The sequence below is a fragment of the Camarhynchus parvulus genome, chromosome 1 (assembly GCF_901933205.1).
Source record: "Camarhynchus parvulus chromosome 1, STF_HiC, whole genome shotgun sequence".
NCBI classification, from domain to species: domain Eukaryota; kingdom Metazoa; phylum Chordata; class Aves; order Passeriformes; family Thraupidae; genus Camarhynchus; species Camarhynchus parvulus.
Genome location: NC_044571.1, coordinates 70,687,650 through 70,706,560, shown reverse-complemented (window position 1 = coordinate 70,706,560; position 18,911 = coordinate 70,687,650). Strand labels below are relative to the sequence as shown.

Sequence of the window (18,911 nt, the reverse complement as noted above, 5' to 3'; positions counted from 1 at the left end):
AGACCTTTCAGTTGTGAAGGAAATATAGCCAGACCCTGCTCAGGCTGGTGAAGTCTGACAAGGCCACATGACAAGGTGGTGTATCCTCAGGGTGCAATGAGCTGCCCTTGAAAACATACAGGAATACCTTTGCTGCCAAAACTTCCTTTGATATTAATGTGCAAAGAAAAACTAATTGTAGATTAGCATCCAAAGAGAATATTTAAAAGAAATAATTGTTGTCAGCATATTGTATCAATAACAAGCTGCAGCAGCCATTACTTTGCATTGTTTTCATTAATAAAGACAAAACCCAATAGGGAATATACTTCACTTTTGAAGGATTTTGCTTTCTTTCTTACCTCTTCCTTTTTCTCTTCAGTACCAGAGGCTAAATTGAGGCTCAGCTGAGAGTGGCTGCTTATGCCACTGTCTTCATTTCCATCATCATAATACACAGTTTTCACTGAGTCCTGAAAGCAAACAGGATTCCTGCCCAGCTTCAGCCCCGGTACCTCAACTCTCTCCTCGCTCTCTGATGAGCTCAGTGACAACGTGCTGTGATGGTTTGGACACTGGAAATTCATACTGCACTTGACCTTCCCCGCAGTTGGACTTTGAGGCTTTGGAGTAGTTGGCCTGACAGGAACATAAAGGTTTTCGGCTTCATCTGTACACTGCTGAGTAGCTTTTAGTTCATCTGAGTCTGAATAAAAAACTTCATTGGGAAATGGACTCATGTCATCCAGAGTAGGTGAAAAGCTATCAGAGTCTGGGATACCTGATGACGTCCTGGGGCTTTTATCCTCAGTGACAGCTACATTCATTTCAGCCTTTTTATCCTGAGCAATCACAGGGCTTTGCAGGCAAGGTGTTCCTGGCAAGGAAGAGTCTGGACTGGATACTGAGGAGGTGCATCTCTTCCTGTCATGGTCCGTGCTGCTGGAAACCCTGCGGGAGTAGTCATCGTGCAGCCTGCTGTTTGATCTTGTTCTCTGGGACAGCTCACTGAGAGAAGGAGCCACGTTCTTGGGGCCATCCTTCTTCCTTGCAACATCTGTAACGTTACTGACGAGTTTCAAAACTCGATCAAAATCCTTTGCTCTGATAGGGCTCTTCCATCGCTTGGATCGCCTCTCAGGGTTTCCATCACTTTTGTCAAAGTCAGCAGAAGGAACACTCATAGTCCTTGCCGGCATCTGTTTTTCATTTGCAACCTTCAGATCAGCAAGGTTTGAGGTGGACTTCCGCTTGAATGAGCTTTTCTTCAGAAAGTTCAAATTATCTGAACTTTTGCTTCTCCAGTAAATGATCCTGTTGTTTTCGGAGTCTTTCACCAAAATTTCACAGATCTTTGGCTCTGCAATGACAGGTGATGTTGGCCTAACACAGTTGTGGTGACTCTGAACTTTATCTGTGTCTAACAAGTTGATGCGGCCAGCACCGTAAGCCCGCCTGATGCTGCGTGAGCGATGAGTGTTCCTCAGGAAGGACTCATCGCTCTCCTCCACATCAGAGCAGTCAGAAGCCAAACCATCCACTGCATTCTGGAAATCATGTAGAGGGCCCGAATAGGAATACCTGTTAGTCTGAACTTGCACCACTGCTCCATTTGAACCATGTCTGCCTATGCTGTTGTCATTTACGATGTCTGAGCATTCCCTTGTTTGAGTTCCTTGCTGAACTGAAGATTTCAACTTCTTGAAAGATCCCATCTTTCTGATAGAAGAAAAGGCATTCCACGTGGATGAGTTGCCCATCAAAACCAGTGAACGAGGCCTGTCAGAGCTGGAATTAGCCCGTTTCCGAGGGGTGGTGAAAAAGCGCATGATTTTGGAAGGGCTGAGCTTGTCCTCTTGAAATTCCTCCTCAACACTGTTGCTGGTGCTGTGTCCCCCATTATGACTGGCACAGGTAGTCTGGTTTTGGGGCTCTTTATTATCCATAACTATACAAGTAACGGTGGTGCCATTTCCACAGCCATTCGGAAATGTTGTCATGCTCTCAATGCTGTAGGCATGGAGGTGGAGGCTGGGGTAGCTCAAAGCAACACTGCTGTCCCCACCAGCTGACCTCGCTGCCTCCCCTTCATCTGCCGCACTTTCACATCGACTGGGTGAGCTGAGCTCCTCAGGTGGCGCTGCCTGCACCAAGAAAATAAAAGGCAACTTTAAAAAGTTTTCTTACTAAGTCCCCTACTAAAAGACGTTTCAGCTACATTGTAGGAAATAAAGACATACGCAAAATGAAGGAGTTCTTCTATGGTGAACAAAGGTGTGTTGCAGGGGTGCAGAGAAGGCATGTGTCACTCCCTCAAAGTGTAATTGCATTTGTCAGCAATTTAAGAGACCAGAATAATTTCAATATGTACTTGTTTCTCTAATGCTAATCAGCTAATAAATTCAGTATGACTAGCACAGCTACCTTACAATAGTAAATACAATCCTCATATGCACGTAAGAGAAAGAAATTCCCAGTAACACCAATCCAGTTTTCCTTCTCATGTGCTCAGCACTGAGCCCCAAGACACATGGGAGGTTTTGATCTAAAACACATTCATCAAGGGACACCGAACTCTCAAACAGGAGGCAAGGAAGAGGAAAACAGACATAATTTTTCCTAGACTTGCTTCTGTTGGAAGGCTGTGTATCACTTGACTGACGTGTCTGTCCCCTGGCACATAAAATTCTAAGAAATTACATCAAGTGCACAGCAAAGTCTTTTTCCCTATAAAAGAAAACAAGAATTAAAAGCAGTACATCCAGAAGCCACCCTATGCTGCGGTGACAACAAACTGAAAACTTAAACCTGAAATTGACTAGAGCATTTGGGACATGCTGTAAGGGGATCTCCTCCTCAGCTGAACCTGGGAGATCCAGCAGACCAGACCACACTCCAGTGCCTGGGAAAGCTGTGGGGAAATCACCAGCCATGTGTCTCCTGCCCCAGCCAGGGGTCTTAGCCAGGCAGGCGTTTTTCCCACCATGGTAAACAATGCCCCGAAAACCACTAGGATGCCCAGTCTGAAGCTGGCTCCACCTTAAAAACAAAGCTCATGGCACGGTTCTTTCAGCAAGGGGCAGAGGGATCTTGCCACTGTCGGCGGGGTCATGGGGGCGGCGGGGGGGATTTCCCCCCCACCCGAAACAACGGGAAAACCTGTACAGCTGTGCTTTGGGGAAGGCGGCAGCCCCGGACCCTTCTTTGTCTCTTTCCCATCGCAAGGGCCGCGGGGGCTGGGAGAGCAGCGGGGACGGGGGATTTGGGCGAGGCGGAGGCGCAGCGGCAGGAGGTGCAGGAGGAGCCCGCCGAGGGTTCCATCGCAGAGACACCGCCGGGCGCCCGGCGGGACCCGCACAGCCGGTCCCCAGCTCCACGTGAAACGCGGCAGCTGCGGAGCCCTGCCCGCTGCCTTTCGGGCTGCTCCCGCCTGAGCGCACTTTGAAAGTTTTGCGAGCCTCTGCTCCTCCGCGGATAAAAGGATTTGCTCGCGCTTCAGCAAGACGCCTGGAACATCCCCTGCCGCAGTTTTTAATCCCCGCTAGTGACGGGGTCGCGGCGGAGCCTGCCGGGCAGCAGGGCAGGGCAGAGCCAGGCCAGACCCGCCGCCGCGGCACCCCGGCCGGACAAAAGCCCGCCGGCCACCCAACCCTCGGCCGGCCCTTGCGCCCTGGTACCGCCTGCAACTTTCCACGCGCAAAGAAAACACCGAACGACAAAAGAGCACAAGACTCTGCTCTCGGCAGAGAAGTTCCCAGAGAAAGCGGCTCTGGGAGAAACTACACCTGAGCGGGCGGAAGGGGCGCAGGGGGGAAGGGAGGCGGGAGAACAAACACAACGAGATGAGATTAAAAACCCAGCTCGTAGCGTGGAGCCTGCAACAGCAGCCCCGGGGCAGCGCCCTTACCTGGGGAGAGCCGGGGCTCCCCGCCGCCGCCGCGCGTCCCGGCCGCTGCCCGCTCCCGCATCGCTATGGCAGCGGCGCCCGGCGGGGCGGGCCGGGGCGGGGCTGCTCGGGCTGCTCCGGCCGCCCCCGCGCCCGGCAGGGTCCGCTCCGCCCGCCCCGCTGCCGCCCGCCGGGGCTCCGGCGCTGCCGCTCGCTGCAAGGAGCCTGCTTGCCTTCCCATCGGCAGAGGAACAAACGGCCGCGCGGCGATGGTCACGTTTAGGAGCTTAAAAATTTCCTGCATGGTGCCCCGCCCCGCCTCTCCATCCCTAGGTCCGTGTGCCCTGCTCACGAGTGCAGTTTGCACGGCTCATTGACCAAACTCACGCTTGGTTCCCAGGGTCCATTTCTGCCCAAAACCTGGACAACTTTTTGGCTTGCTGCTATTCCTCAAACTTAACAGCAGAAACAACATTTTATGCATAATCTGAACAGAGTTTGTATACTACAAGGAAAATTTTGTAAGACAGTGTCTAAAAGCCCTGTGTCATGACTCCTGACAGACCTGTACAAACTGGTAGCCCTTGCTCAGAAAGTTTATTGTTCAAAAAATATTTCTACACTTGGACTGGAACTGTAGATATAATTTCAACAGTTTCATTGAAGCTCAGGTAAGATACCAAGAGAAATTGGGGCAAGACAGACTGCATGGCAGAGCAGATGCCCTAAAGAGCTAGTGAAGGCCATCAGCCCCACTGCCTCTCCCCCGAGACTGGTGTGACTGCACATGCAGTGTAATTAGTTCTCTGGAGAGCAGTACAGACACACTCTCAAAGGCAAGGTGTAGTTAGGGGATGAGGTAAACAAATGGGCTTAAGGGATGCAGGTTAAATGAGGTAGCAAATAACTGGGAGTGACCACAGAAGTCTCCAGCAGTCAGCAGCAGCAGGCCCAGCCAGCCACCAGCCCTGCTCTTGCAGCCACAGCTTTCTGGTACATCCCATGGAAGGAGTGAGTTTGGAATAATGACTCACATGCGGGGGTGAGGTGGTTGCGAGGTGCTGGGCATGGGAAGCAAAGGAGAAATAAATGCAGATTAAGACTGGAAATGCTGACATTGTATGGAGAGGGTCCATATGGACCACAGCTGGTGATCTGTGTTAGCTTGGGACAGCCTGGGGAAGTTCTAGCGTCAGTACAGACAATAAGTATCTGCTTCAGACCTTGGGAAAAGGACATTTCTGAAGGCAAACTCTGTGAAGTTGGTTAAATGGGCAAGAGAAAGACCTCAGTGGCAACATGATGAGGAAAATTTCATTTATATGAGACAAGAAGTGTGTCAGAAGTTAAGTTAAAAGCCACTTTCAACAGTTCTTATAAACTTGTCTCACAGCCTCCCTGATATCTGTAAGGATATCACTTAAAAACTTCTAACAGCGTGATTCAACCCTGAGTTTCAATGGGTTTGCGTTCCTATGTTCCTTTAGGTTTCCTTCCAGAGATATCCCAGGTATATGCATCACACTCCTTCTGAGTATACTTTTTAATCCACAACCTCTGCCTGCTCAACGAAAGAAACCTTCGGTTCCTCAAGTGTCCTCTATCAACCAGGTGGACAAAAAGACAAAGCAGAAAAAACTGTTAAGCTGAATTGAGCCACTAATTTGGGTCTTTCCTTTATCCAGCCAACAGTGTTTCGGAAACTTAAGAAATCCTGATAACTGAGATCTAAAACCATCTTTTAAGTGTAGTTGAAGTTCATCAACAAATTAAACAGGCTTGAAGAGCTAGAAATTATCAAAGAAGGTATTGACAGATTAACGAAGTGCTCACAAAAACTTAATTTCCTTAGAAAGCCACACTAAAACTCACTTTAGATAATACGAGTTTATATTGCATGTTGTATTTTTTAAATGTCACTACATTTAAGGAAGAAAATACCTAGAAAATTGCAGTTACAGATATAGCTGTATCTAGTCAATTAGATGTTTGTCAAGTTTCTGAAAGTAAATAGTTTTAATCTTCCAGACTTGTTCATCATAGCTTTTCTTCTGGTAGTGTGGTAAAACCCTTTTCTGAATCTTGCAGGTTCACTGATTCAGTCAGCCCTTCCACATGTGCCTACTATTCAGAGAAGCTTGGATGCAGTACACTAAAGAGTGTGTCTGAGAACAGGATTAACTTCCTGTACTGGAGACCAATAATTAACAAAATCTTTTCTTAATCTGATTTTTTTTTTTGAAGGCTGATAAATTGTATATAGTGTTCAGGTGCCATCACACCAAGTTCTAGTAAAATGATGCAAAACAGAATTTATCAACAGAACTGCCATGAGAAAAAAGGCAACCCCCTTTTCCAGCTATAAACTTAAACCCTTTCAGTTTCATACAAGCTGTAGTGTTTCCTCAAAGTTACAAACCAAAGTTTCAGGACATTAGTCCTTCTTATATTGAGGTTTTTCTACAATCCTAAAAAAGCAAAATGATAGTGCTATTACCATTTGCCATTGAGAATCCTTGCTAATGCAAACAAATCCCTAACACTTGCATGGGTATTTCTGGAACACTGAGCTATATACTCTGTTATTTACAGGCTAATGTTTTGCCTCCAGATGAACAACAAAAGCTGCAGTGAGCAGAGAGGCAGTGCCAGCAGTACATGTTATGGTTGACCAAGTACAGCAATTTATGAAGGAAGGAACTTCCAGAAGAAATTCCAGATTGGTATATGCGTGAGATTTCTAATAGTGATTTGACATCACACTTAGCGCAACAAAAATGAAATGCTTGTTTTAGAAGCTCTAAGTCTGCTCTTTAAAAGAGGTTTAATGCACATGTGACAAGGAGTGAGAAGGATTATTCCAAGTGTAATACAGGTGGGAAAGGATTACAAAAAATGTGACATGGGAGAATGAATATAGAGTTTTAAAGATGAAGGAACAACCTTCCCCTGGCTTTTAATTGGTAGTGATACATCTCTTAGATTTTTCAGAATAGCAAAGGGCACATTTATATAATGAAGTCACATACATAAATCTGAAAAGTCTTAATAAGAATGCTTCTATCTACTTAGTTTAGAAATCCTCTCTTCCACTCCTGCAACAGTTATTTATTTCATGTTTCTTTTATAAATACTTTCTAAAAGTCTGCTTCAAAGTAATATTTTTTTTTTTTTTTTGCAAAGGACTATTGAAATAGAGTACAAACAAAAAAAGCCAAAAGGAATAATTTCAGTAAAACATAAAAACACTTGTCCTACTTCCACAGCTACTGGGCAAGATGGCAAAGGAAGTGACTCTCTAAGATATACGCTGAATTAATGAATGACCAAATTTAATTATTAAGATGCAGAATTGCTGAAAAAAGAAATCCCTTTGCTTTAATTGACAGTGTCTCTTCCAGGCTGCAGTACATAACTAAGGCTCCAGTTGTGCAATTTGCACCTTCCTTTTAGATCCCAGGCAAAGTCTCTTCTGCAAGCAATTAACCCCCAAGGAATCTTTACATACTGACAGGTCCCACAGGGGGAATTAAGCTGAGTCATATATCTATTGAAGTTAAAGGCAACTCCCCCAACAACTTCACTGGGAGTAGGAACAAGATCTCAATTTTTTTAGTCAGAAATGAGTGAAGAGTAGTATGTTTGTGTATGTAAGCTCAAACTAACATAGGCAGCTAATTATTTTCATCTGAGTTTTTTTTATATAAACGATGTGAAGTTAGGGTAGGATTTTTCCATTTTTGTATATCTGCAAGAAAATTAATAGTAATAAATGGAAACGGATTTTCCAAAGGCAAGACCTTTGTCGTCTTGGCACTGAAAACGTCCAAGATGACAAAATTAATCACATTGCTAAGAAAAACACTGACAGGACAGCCTGAGCTAAATTGCTGCATCAACTTCCTGATTTGGCCAGTGAAAGTCCCCATTGCCCACATGCATGAGGCTGGTGTGCAGCTTCCTAAAGGCCTTCCTGCTTGCATTTACTTTGCTGCTGATAAAAGCAATTACTGACCCAAGTGAGAAAAGTTTATCACAGTTTGGTATAAATCACAATACACAACAAACTGTTTTACCCTCTAATCTTCTTTTAAATGTACTTTGCAAGGCTGAGCTTGCTCAGCTCTCTTAAACACAGGGACCTAATTTAGGGAGAGCACAATAACCCAGTGGAGTGACGCCATCAATGAAAAATGACCCTTGTGTACCAGGTTACCATTATCCCATCTCTGAGTTGCTCTTACTCACCCACCTACACCACTACAGCTGCATGCAACTTAATGATGGCTTCAGCCTTTCAGGCTGCTAGAATGCTATTTATAACCCCACGGGGTCTGACTGCGATGCTATTCTTCTTCCCCATCCTCAAGAGGCATTATTCAGACAGCATGACATGGAGAGAGGCTGGTACTACAGAAGAGCAGTTTCCAATAAACAGATCATTGTGTTTTAACATAAAGAAGACTTCCAGTTACCAATTAGGAAGGCTGAATTCCACCTTTATTTTGAGTCTCACAAAGTATAAGAAGTAGGAAGAGAAAGGATTGTGGAGATGAAAAGTTGACAGAAATAGAAGGAAAAGAGATTAGTCAAGAATTTCTTTATTTTCTTGTCCTTCTTTTTCCCTTTCACTATATATTTTTCATTTTCTTCTTATCTTGAAAATGTTAGATTTTCTGTTAGATGTATGTACATTAAAGTGATATGGACTAGCTGGAAAAAAACAGGCAAGATTTCAGACTTGGAGTTGTCCTACTCTGCAGCCTTTTGCTTTCTCTTCCTGTTCTGCTCTAGCTGCCGTCCTTTCCTGTCACACTCACTGCAGAATCTGATGGTTCTGCAGCCATTCTGTATTTATTTTCCTTGCTTGAAATAATAGCATGTAAAAGTGACTATTAGCAGCTCTTTATCAACCTTCTTCCGCACCTGCTTAATTACCCTGCCATCCCCTCTTCCCTATTTAAAACTGTTCTTCCAAAATTACCTGATGATATGAAGGCACTTTGTTATGCAACAAGGAGGGGAAAAAAAGATGGAAAAATAAATACACAGAGAAAGGGTCTTGAGGAGTTTGTGGGCTGAGGACCACCTGCAGTGGGTGAATGAGTGATTTCACTACAGGGGCTGGAGTGAAAGCGAGGAGCATTTTTGTGTGTGAGCCATAGCAAGGGCCCGTGCGTGGGTTTATTTGATTTTGGAAGGATGATTCTTCTCCCTGGGCTCGGGGAGGAATCACAAGCAGCACTCAGTGCTCACTTAAATCATTGAGCAGTGCTGAAGGGAGGACAGATACAGCAATGCTGCAGAGGCACAGTGTCCATCAGATACTAGGAAAGGGAAGCAGGTAGTGGACTGTGTTAGGAATGATGCCTCAGTAGTAGAAATTATGCAAAGATACATAAGATCATCTTGCTTCTCATGCTTATTATAACAAAATAACAGGTCAACAGAATAATTATCCAGTGTGACTACAGAAATTCCCACCTGGTTACAGTGTGGCTGCAGACCTTAGGTACCTTTGTGCTGGCCATAGCAAAAAACCCTGAATTACAATTACAGATTTTGAAAGCTCATGAGAGCAGAACAGTGAATATTTCAGTAAGATTAAGAAAAAAACAAACAGGTTGCACTTGGTGGGAAGGATTGGGGCATCCTGTTGTTAGGAGGTTCCTAGGTAGTATTGATTCATGGCCTTCAAGAACCACACAGTTGCTTGGGATTTATTTCTCAATTAGTACCAATACTTTTCTTTATTTAGTCTCTCTCCAAAATTACAAACTTGCTATCTTTGTTACAGTCTGAAGAAAAATTAACATTCATGGCTGTATTTCTTGTGCCAGATGATTTAATTACCATCTCCACCATGTTTCTCTTTCAGACCAAAAAATCATCTTGCTAATTCTACCTTTAGTTTATCAATTTCTACTTTTTGTTTGAATTTACTCTATCAAGAACGCCTTGGATCTGAAAAGCAAGGAAAGAATAATCTGAGCAAAGCAGGTGACAAGGGCTACAACAACATTTATGTGGTAGGTCTTTTCAATAACATTTGTTCTCTGAATTTAGCCTGCCAGAAAACCTCAAAGCAATTACAAACCTCCATCTAATAGTTATCATTCAGTTTTTCTGCTGTTGTAGTAACTAATTTTCTTCATTATTAGTACTAAACTCAAAAATATTTTTAAAGCATGGATGAACATATTAAGGAAACCGTCTGTTCATTTTGTCCAGAAAAGAAGTTACCTAATTTTAAAGATGCAGAAAATACACAATGCTACTCACTTGCAAATTTGTCTGGACAGAGAATCAGACAAAAATTTTTAAATTTTGGACTAGCTTACTTAAAGTTGTTTTAAAGAGACCCATACATATTAAATTAGAACTTTTTATCTGCAGTATACTCAAAGAAATCTCTTGCACTCTTATGTTTTTTGTAATGTTTCAATTGTTTCTAGGAATCAATACAAATAACACATATTGACTGCCTCTGTAAGACATGGCAGCTGCACAAGTTAGTCACATTTTGATAAGAAATCAGGTTACTTTTAAACATGCAATGTCCTTCCTATTAGAACAGCAAGGAAGATATTCTGGCTTTAGTAGCCTGAGATGGAGTTAGTTATGTATATCTATGGTGCCAAATTACATAACTGCATGAAGTGGGGGAACTGGAAGCAGTGCACCAAGTTTTATGGCCATTGGCTCAGACACCCATATTCCTATAACTAGTAGTAAAACAACTCTGTATTCTTCTACCACCAAAAGTAATGGTAAATTATCTGAAAAAAAGGAAACACCCATTTCAGGCAGGAGAGATGTCTTTATGACATCTTCCCTGGGGCTGGAGAGGACAGATTCTGGATTTTGTTCCTCCCTGACCTTGGCAGTTCAGCATACTTTTCTCAGCTTAAGTGCCATATGTGTAAAATATGTGATGATAGGAGTAGTGCCTTATAACCTATGGGTCTGCAAGGACCAATCCATCAATGCTCCTCTGGCACTTTGATGCTTACAATGATGATAGCTATTTAAAGTGTACACATAGGGAAAATAATCCGTTATCTACCAATGCAGAGGACAAACCCTAAATTCCATTTTTTGAAAGGAGTTCAGATTCAAGTGGCTGTTTCAAGATTCAACTGACTATTTTGATGATGGTCCATTAATCTTCTAAACTGGAGTCTGCAGATTTGGCTAATAATTTATGTCTTGTAAGAGCACAGGATAGCCCTGAACCTGAAAGATTACACATAGGCTTACTAAAAAAGTTAATTTATGTTGGTGAGCTGTCTTTGCTTTGGTTCCTGACAGTGACACTGTCATTTTTAAAAAGACCTTATGCTTTGGGTTCAGAAAATCAATTGAGGAAAACCTTACCAGCCATTCCCTCAACATTCTGGGGTACATAATTAAACCACTAAGCTGGAAATATGAGCCATGTTTCGAGTTCCAATATGAAAGGGAGTCAGTTTGCACAAATTCTGTCCTAGGGTCTGTCTTTTATCTAAGCAACACTGAATACCTGAGCCAGATCTCTTCCTACCTCCTGCCTTTCATTACATAATTTAGCAAGCTTCATTTCTATGCCAGGAGAGGAGTGGCTGCCTTTTTGTCTCGTTACCACACACTGACCCAGAGATGCTGTTGCTCCCCACAGATCACCTGATCCTTTTCACATCATCTCCTTTGATCTACTTGGTCTCTAAGGATGAAGGTAGAATAGGTGCTTCCTGCCAATCTAAGCGCATGCTACCACCTAAAGGGAGAGATGCTGGCCATGCCTTCTGCTTTTTCCTGCCAGGCTGTGAGCTGAAGCAGCTCCCCTGGCTGCACCCGAGCTGTTGCTGGGCAGGAGGTGGAAGTAAGCATCCAAGGGCAGGGGGAAAAGCACGGGAATAAGAGTGGAAATGCTTTCCACAAGGAACAGGACTCCTGAAATGGGTCCAGACTTGAAATTTTTCTCAGGATCTTCTCAAGAGTGCTGTGTATTGGAAGGGGCTGGGGCAACATGCAGTTGCCCTCAGCAATTCCCCATGTGCTGTGCTTCTGCCACAGGGTGCCAGAATGTGTGGGTGGGAGGTGGGTGTGTGAGTGGTGGTGCTGGGTGGGTGCCTGTAGCAGGTTCATACAAGAGACACAAATAATCTCCAAATTCTGGGGCAACATCACAAACAGTAGGTATATTTCACTGTGTTCTCTGGAAAAGCAGGAAATACTTTCTCCAGAAAACAGTTAATATAATTTTTTATGATGCATTGTTGTGTCAGACTCAGAGATTATGATCAATCATTATGGTAAATAGAGATTTTAAACTGCTTTGTATTCAATCTCTGATTCAGTTTCAATTCCAGCCTCACCACAAAAAAGTACAAATATAATCACAATGCACAGCAATCAGGATTGCTGTGTACCTCAAAACAACCATTTGTAAAATAACTCAGTAAAGATGCTGCCTCTTTTTTTTTTTTTTTTGATGCAGCAAAAATCTTGGCAGGCCAATCTATACTCGAGTAGTTTATTCAGTCTCATTGGTAGGATGAACACTGCATAGAGGCTAACATTTAGTACTGTGCTGGAATCAGTTGGTTTAAAGCCTGTTTTCACCAGTCTCTGCAGCAGCAGGGAACAGGGCCTCCCTGTCTGTGCCTGCAGCCAAACCATATGCAGCATATGTTCAGCTGAGGCACTGCTGACACCCCCTGTCAGCATCTGGTAATTTTCCTAGCAGTGACAAGACTTACATGAAAATTTTAACTCTGAAAGTCCTGAAGAGCCACAGACAGTACATTCCAGAATAATTGTTTTAACCAAAAAGCCAGAGGTGCACCTTTGTAACCAGCCAATTTCAGCAGGCTGCAGTATCATCTTTATACTTCACTGTACCAGGACAAAATATTCTTCGTTTGTGAGAAATCCTGCTGTTGTTCAGCTCATAAGCAGCTCTTGCTCAGTGTTCAGCCCTCAGAGTCACAGATACTGCTGCCTGAGAAACACTGAAACAACAATCATGCTGCTCCATGCACAATATTCTATGGCTTGATTTTCCAACACTTAATCAAAGTACATCATACAAATAAAAACTTGGAAATTATTCAAAATTGACTGTTACATCTTTCAGTGTTCCAAAGGCTAGGAAACCCTTCCTAAGGTTTACAGTAAGACACCATGACTTCTACTAAATCATTCAGCATCCCAATGAAGCATATTCTCTTTTCTCTCTTCTGAGTCTTGCTCCTCTCATTGCCTGGAGCACGAAAGCTACAGCACTGTTACTAGTAGAAACCAGCAAGCAATTTTTAGCCAAATCTCATTTTACTGGAACCTCTAAGCTTTTGAGAGCTTATTAGTTCAGATTTAACCCGGTATTAAATGAGAGAGAGTGAAATCCAGGCTTTATAGCAAGTATTAAACAGCTTTGCTAACACATAGTAATGAAAAGCAATTAGCATACAACCAAGTCCAGGCTCATTTCACTTAAACCAGGAACTGTTTTCCCAGGGAGGCTATTGAGTACTTGTGACTACTTTCTGCTGCAGTATTCTTACATAGAATCATGTGATGCTTTCATCCTATGCTGAGAGTTTTGGAAAATACTTCACTGGCATCAGCAACCCACTTTTGTTCTCATAAACTTCTACCTATTTCCTGACGTCCCTTAATAGGTAAACAACTCTTAAGTTGTTAGCTTAGCTAATTATGCTTAAAGTTACAGAGAAACCTCTCTAATTTACCACAGACTCCTAAAAGCTCAGTTTTGTTTGGGTTTTTTGCTTATTTCCCTAGAAAAGCACAACAGCCAACTTGACAGCCATTACTCCAAGAAAACTGGCAGTCCGCAAGTTGCTTAATCCTCAGTTTACTTGCAGATTTCATACGCAAGTTCAGTTAGAGTGCATTGCTAAAACTGTGATCTTGCAAATGGTTTAAGTAGGTGATTCTCTGCTGTTGCATGCTTAAAATCACACTGATCTCAAGAGATAATCTACAATAAATGTGTGTTCACCTAATAGTTAAACTGGGGGAGTAAGGGCAAAGGCCAACAGCGTGATTGTTTATTTTAAAAAGATACGTTTATTAACACACAGGTGTATTTGAATTAAAGTAAGACTGCTCCAACATTTCTTAGAGCAAAACTGTGCCTTTGGCTTTGGCCAGCCTTCAGTATAAGCCTGAAAGCAAAATTCTGGTTTTATTTGTATTTCTGAATTTCTGTTTGCAGGTGAAATCAGAGTATCTCCTTCCCTGCCTAGCAGGAAAGGCAGGAGCTGCCATTTTGGAAGTAATTTTCCTTGTTTGTAAATGGAATTAAACCACATTACTTAAAGTTTTCAGGTCCTGTCTTTTTTCTTGCAAACAATGGGAGATTATTGTTTTTATCTGCATACAAAACAGTGAGAACAGCTTTCTAGAAACAGTATGTTACAAGACTTTTTCAATGCCAAATACATTACAACACAGACCAATGGTACCGTCTTCTCCTGAAAAAAGTTTCGTAGAAAGATAGTAGTTAATACTGTAATTTGCACAGGCTACACCGTAGTATGATCACATTAAGATCCATTTAGTCACTCCATATTTCTCCTGGCTTCCCAAAATGTACACAACAGACCAGCTTAGTAGCCTTTGGCAAAGTCTGCCTTTCAAAATTTCTGAGTGACAATGGAGGAGAGCACTCCAGCCCAGTGCCATCAGTGATGACACACTGGTACACACAGCCACCAGTGGCTCGGCTCTATGGCTGGATGGGCTTCTGCCCAAGGAAGGTGGGTCCAGGAAGCTGGAGTAATGCCAGGGAATTTGCCCCCCAATGCCACTGCCAGTGGGATCTCCTTGAAGTCACAGAGTACAAGCAGCCAGTTGTGCAGTGTGTGAGCTCCACAGAAGCTCACCCAAATGGCTTTGCTAGATAAACTGCACAGATTATCTGCAACTCTGAAAACCATATACACATTAACAGGGGGACAAACCACGCTGCAGCCAACACACAAAACTTTAGATATTTTGATATTAGTCTCAGTCATGGTTTTGCACTTAAATGGAAAAACAAATAAAATAATAATTATAAAATGAAATTAATTACGACCATATATACCTAAATGGTTATGCCTTCCAGCAGCCACTAACTACAATGTCGGCTCTTCTGGATAATATTTAATCTGCATATATGAAAATCCATTGCACAAAATATTGTCCAGTTATAGTACAAACCTTGCTCCAGAAAACCTGCTTGGTTTTTTGAAAGAGCCTGTTGTTGCCTGGATTCTGGGCTCACTTTGTTGAGCCCCCTGTAAGCCTTTAAATGCCTCTGGGAGGAAAAGGGACTCAGCATGATCCACAGTCAGTACCTTGTGGGATTGAGCCTTAAGTTAATATGTAACAAACGGCTGCACAGCACTGCGTGAAATCAGCAAGTTAAACATGCACATAGAATAACTGTAACACAGAAGGAAGAATATTTACAGGACCATTTCATTAAAATCTTTGTCTTGAAGAGTCTTGTATGCAGCATTCCTATATATTTTCCAATAAAAAGGTAAGGTTTGGGAGTGTGCTGATGAAAGTAAAATTAAGTAGCCAAGGCAGAAATAATCTAAAGTTGCAACCAAAGCTCTCTAGTTAAATATGGTGCAGACTGTGATCTGGTTATTATCAGCTGGAATCTACCCTGAGCAAGCTGCACCTGACAGCAAGGACAAAATGGATGACCCAGAATGGTACACACTGAGTACATATCTGTGAAAGTGAAAATAACAAGGAACCTCAAAAGGTTATCACGCAGCTCTAGTACTGGCAGGTGTCAGCAGCAGAGCCAAATGCCAAAATCATACCTGGTGATACTGAAGCAGATGAAAGAGGCAGAACTCAAAGGTACAATTATGTCTCCGAGAGCTGCGAAGTGGCACAGGAAGGCAATGGGGTGTGCAGCAGACGCTGCTGGTGGGGAGCGGAGTTATCCCAGTGGCAGAACAGTGTGGAACAGCAAATAGACGCCTGCCAGAAATGCGCCAGGGACATGCGCCTCCCTGCTTTTCCTGCCTGGCGTTCAGTGGGGGTGCAGCTCCACTTTCCCAGAGACCCATGTGAATCCCGAGAGCCTGGCACCACATACAGAAATATGGAGTGCCCCTGGCTTTATGCTCTCCAGTCAGAAGGACCTGTGCAGGTCTTTCCTGTACATCCCTGTATAGAAGACACAGTTCTATGTTACAGAAGATCTGCTGGAATGTGATTCAATCTTCCCTTTTTCTCCATAGAGGATATAATCAACTTTCAATTGCATTTTTTTCTGAGTTAGAAAGATGTGAAGAATAACTGCAATTGTGAATGCAAGAGAACATTAATTCAAAGAGAAATTAATTTCTGTCTTGCAGTTCTCATAGTTATTCCACAAATAATCAAAATGAGAATCTTTAATGGCAATACCATATTAATTTCTTAAAAGTGGAAATGCCAGCAGATTTCCTTAATAATAGGTTTACATATTCAATATAATTTTCAAAACCTAATTAATAATTTATAATTAAGTACAAGGCTTCATATTATGTCTCATGCAATAATCTGAAACTCATACATTATGGAATTCCCTATTTCTAGTTAAATTCATTTTAGCTGAATGCTCTGCTGGGATCCCAGTACCAAGAAAGTTAACTGTATGAGAGGATAAAGGCAGAACCACAACTCCACAATGTCTGGCTTATGCTCAAGGCCTTCACTAAAAAGGAGGAAGCAAACTCCTTAGAGTCATGCTCTTCTCATGCAAGACTGGGCTTTTACAACATTAAGCTTTCTGAGTCAGACACAAGGCCCGCAAAAGTTGAGGGGACTTTCCCCTGCTTCTATAAATCTGTAAGTAAAGATTATTAAAAAAGCTAAGTCCAAGCAATTTTCTTGGTCTCAGGTCACTCATCAGGGTGCACATCTAGAGTGTTGACATGTAAATATTGATTTTGATTATGGTGCTGGGAGGGGAGAAAATGAAGAAAATACTAAATATATCTTTATTGTTTGAAATTTTAGGAGAAACTGAAATGCGAATAATACTGCATTGCACAAATTGATCTCCAGTCAATCTGCAACTCACACAATAGCAGGCTGAGTTGAGTTTGGAAGACACCTCTGGATACCATCCACTCCACCCCCGCTCACTGAAGGGTGGAGGTTGGAAGACATCTGTGGAGATCACCTGGTCTAGCTTCCCGATCAAAGCAGGGTCAGCTAGAGCAGGCAAGCAGAGCTGTGTCCTGTCAAGTTTTAAATAATATTTTGAAGTCTACAAGGATGGAAATTCCAGAACATGTGTGGGCAGCCTGTTCCAGTATTTCAGCAATTTCAGAAATTTCCTGTATTTCGGTTTGTGCAGAATGTCTCTTGCCCTTTTACTGTACACCAGTGAGAAGAGTCTGGCTCTGTTCTCATTATCCTCTTTACTGTTTCAGTCCCATCAGATATTTATGCACATTAATAAGATCCCCTCAGCATCCTCTTCCCCAGGATGAATGATCCCAGCTGTCTCAGCCTCTCATCATATGTCAGATGCTCTAGTTGGTGTAACAGGTACTACTCCTAGTTTTATATCCCCTGCAAATGTGCTGAGGGTGCAGTCCCATCAAGAATGTTGACCAGTACTGGCCACAGCACTGGTGTCTGAGATACAGCACTACTGCCTGGCTTCCAGATGGACTTCATGCCATTGATCACACATCTTAGAACCCGGTAGTTCACCCAGTTTTACATCCCCTGACTATCAACTTGCCTAGTCCAGGCTTCTTCAGCTTGCCTGGAAGCATGTTACCAGAAACAGCGTCAAAAGTTTTGCTAAGACCCAGTGGTCTCCCCTTGTCCTTGGAGCTGGTCATTTTGTTTTTGGGAGGCTATCAGCTTGACCAGGCATGATTTCCCTTTTGCAAATCCACGTTGACTACTCCAAACCACTTTCTTGTCCTTCATACGTTTGGAAATGGCTTCCATGAAGATTTGATCCACCTCCTTCCTGGGGACTGAGCTGAGGCTGATTAACCTATACTTTCCCAGTTCTTCATTCCTATTCACAAAGGCCACCCTGTAACAGACCAAACCGTGCCATGTAAACCCACTACACTCTTGTATCCTCCCATGTGATATTTAAGTTATCAGGAGCTCCTTGTTCACCCATGCAGGCTTCCTGTCATCCTTGCATGATTTCCTGATTGTAGGACTGGAGCATTCCAGGGATGATTCTTGCCAGTCAAGAATCTTGACTACCTATCTTGACTCCAAGATATTATATCATAGAAATCTTCCAAGGATATTCTTGAAGAGGCTGAAGCCTGATGTCTCGATCCCATGGCTGTGATCCTGCTATTTGTCCTGTTTCCTCCTCTAAGAATCTTGTACTCCATCACTATGGGTCACTGCAGCCAAAGTTGCTCCCAGCCGTCACATGCTCAGCTGTGTATTCTTGTTTGTAAGCTCAGGGAGGTCCAGCAGAGTGCTGTTTCTCATTGGCCCCTCAGTTGCCACGGTTAGGAAGTTATCCTCAATGCACCACAGAAGCCTCCCGGATTGCTTGTGCCCTGCAGTGTTGTCTTTCTGGTGAATATGGGAATGGTTTAAGTTGCCCCTGACAACCAGGATTTCCATCATGAGGTGGTTTAACATCTGGTAATATTCATGCAGCTGCAGAATTTCTGTCTTTGATTGCTCCTTGTTGGAAATCTGTTACATTTTCAGAGGACTATTTCCTCTCTGGAAACTACTATTGCATTTTGCAACCACTGCCAGCAGTCTCAACCAAAGCTAACAAGTCTTAAGAAGGCTTGGACACTAAACACACAGTATAATTTTCATACTGGTGACCTGAGTTTGGACATGTTAACAAAACAATATATCTTTCCCATGCTGTATATGCTCCGGAAGTACAAGAGTTGTGTTTCAGGCCTTTCTTCCGCTACCTTTTGCTGTCTCAAAGCTCAGTTGAAAAATGTGGAAACATGGAATACACAGTTCACCTACCAACAGTTCATGATGAATCTTCTACTGTGATCAGAACACAGCAAAACAGCAATAA

At 43.0% G+C, this 18,911-nt stretch overlaps 1 protein-coding gene across 4 annotated transcripts in view; it reads right to left on the bottom strand.

The window, feature by feature from the left end:
• Window positions 1-18,911, bottom strand: part of SPATA13 (spermatogenesis associated 13) — a 169,112-nt gene that overhangs the window by 42,480 nt on the left and 107,721 nt on the right. For 2 of the 4 annotated variants that reach the window (XM_030949220.1, XM_030949250.1), the window contains exons 1-2: window positions 3,887-3,962; window positions 342-2,123 (exon numbers count right to left, since the gene is read on the bottom strand). In XM_030949220.1, the coding sequence (XP_030805080.1) occupies window positions 342-1,979 (1,638 nt within the window). In that variant the 5' untranslated portion in view covers window positions 1,980-2,123; window positions 3,887-3,962. Of the gene's footprint in view, window positions 1-341; window positions 2,124-3,886; window positions 3,963-18,911 lie in introns of those variants that run through there. The other 2 variants (XM_030949240.1, XM_030949230.1) reach the window with 2 other exon arrangements.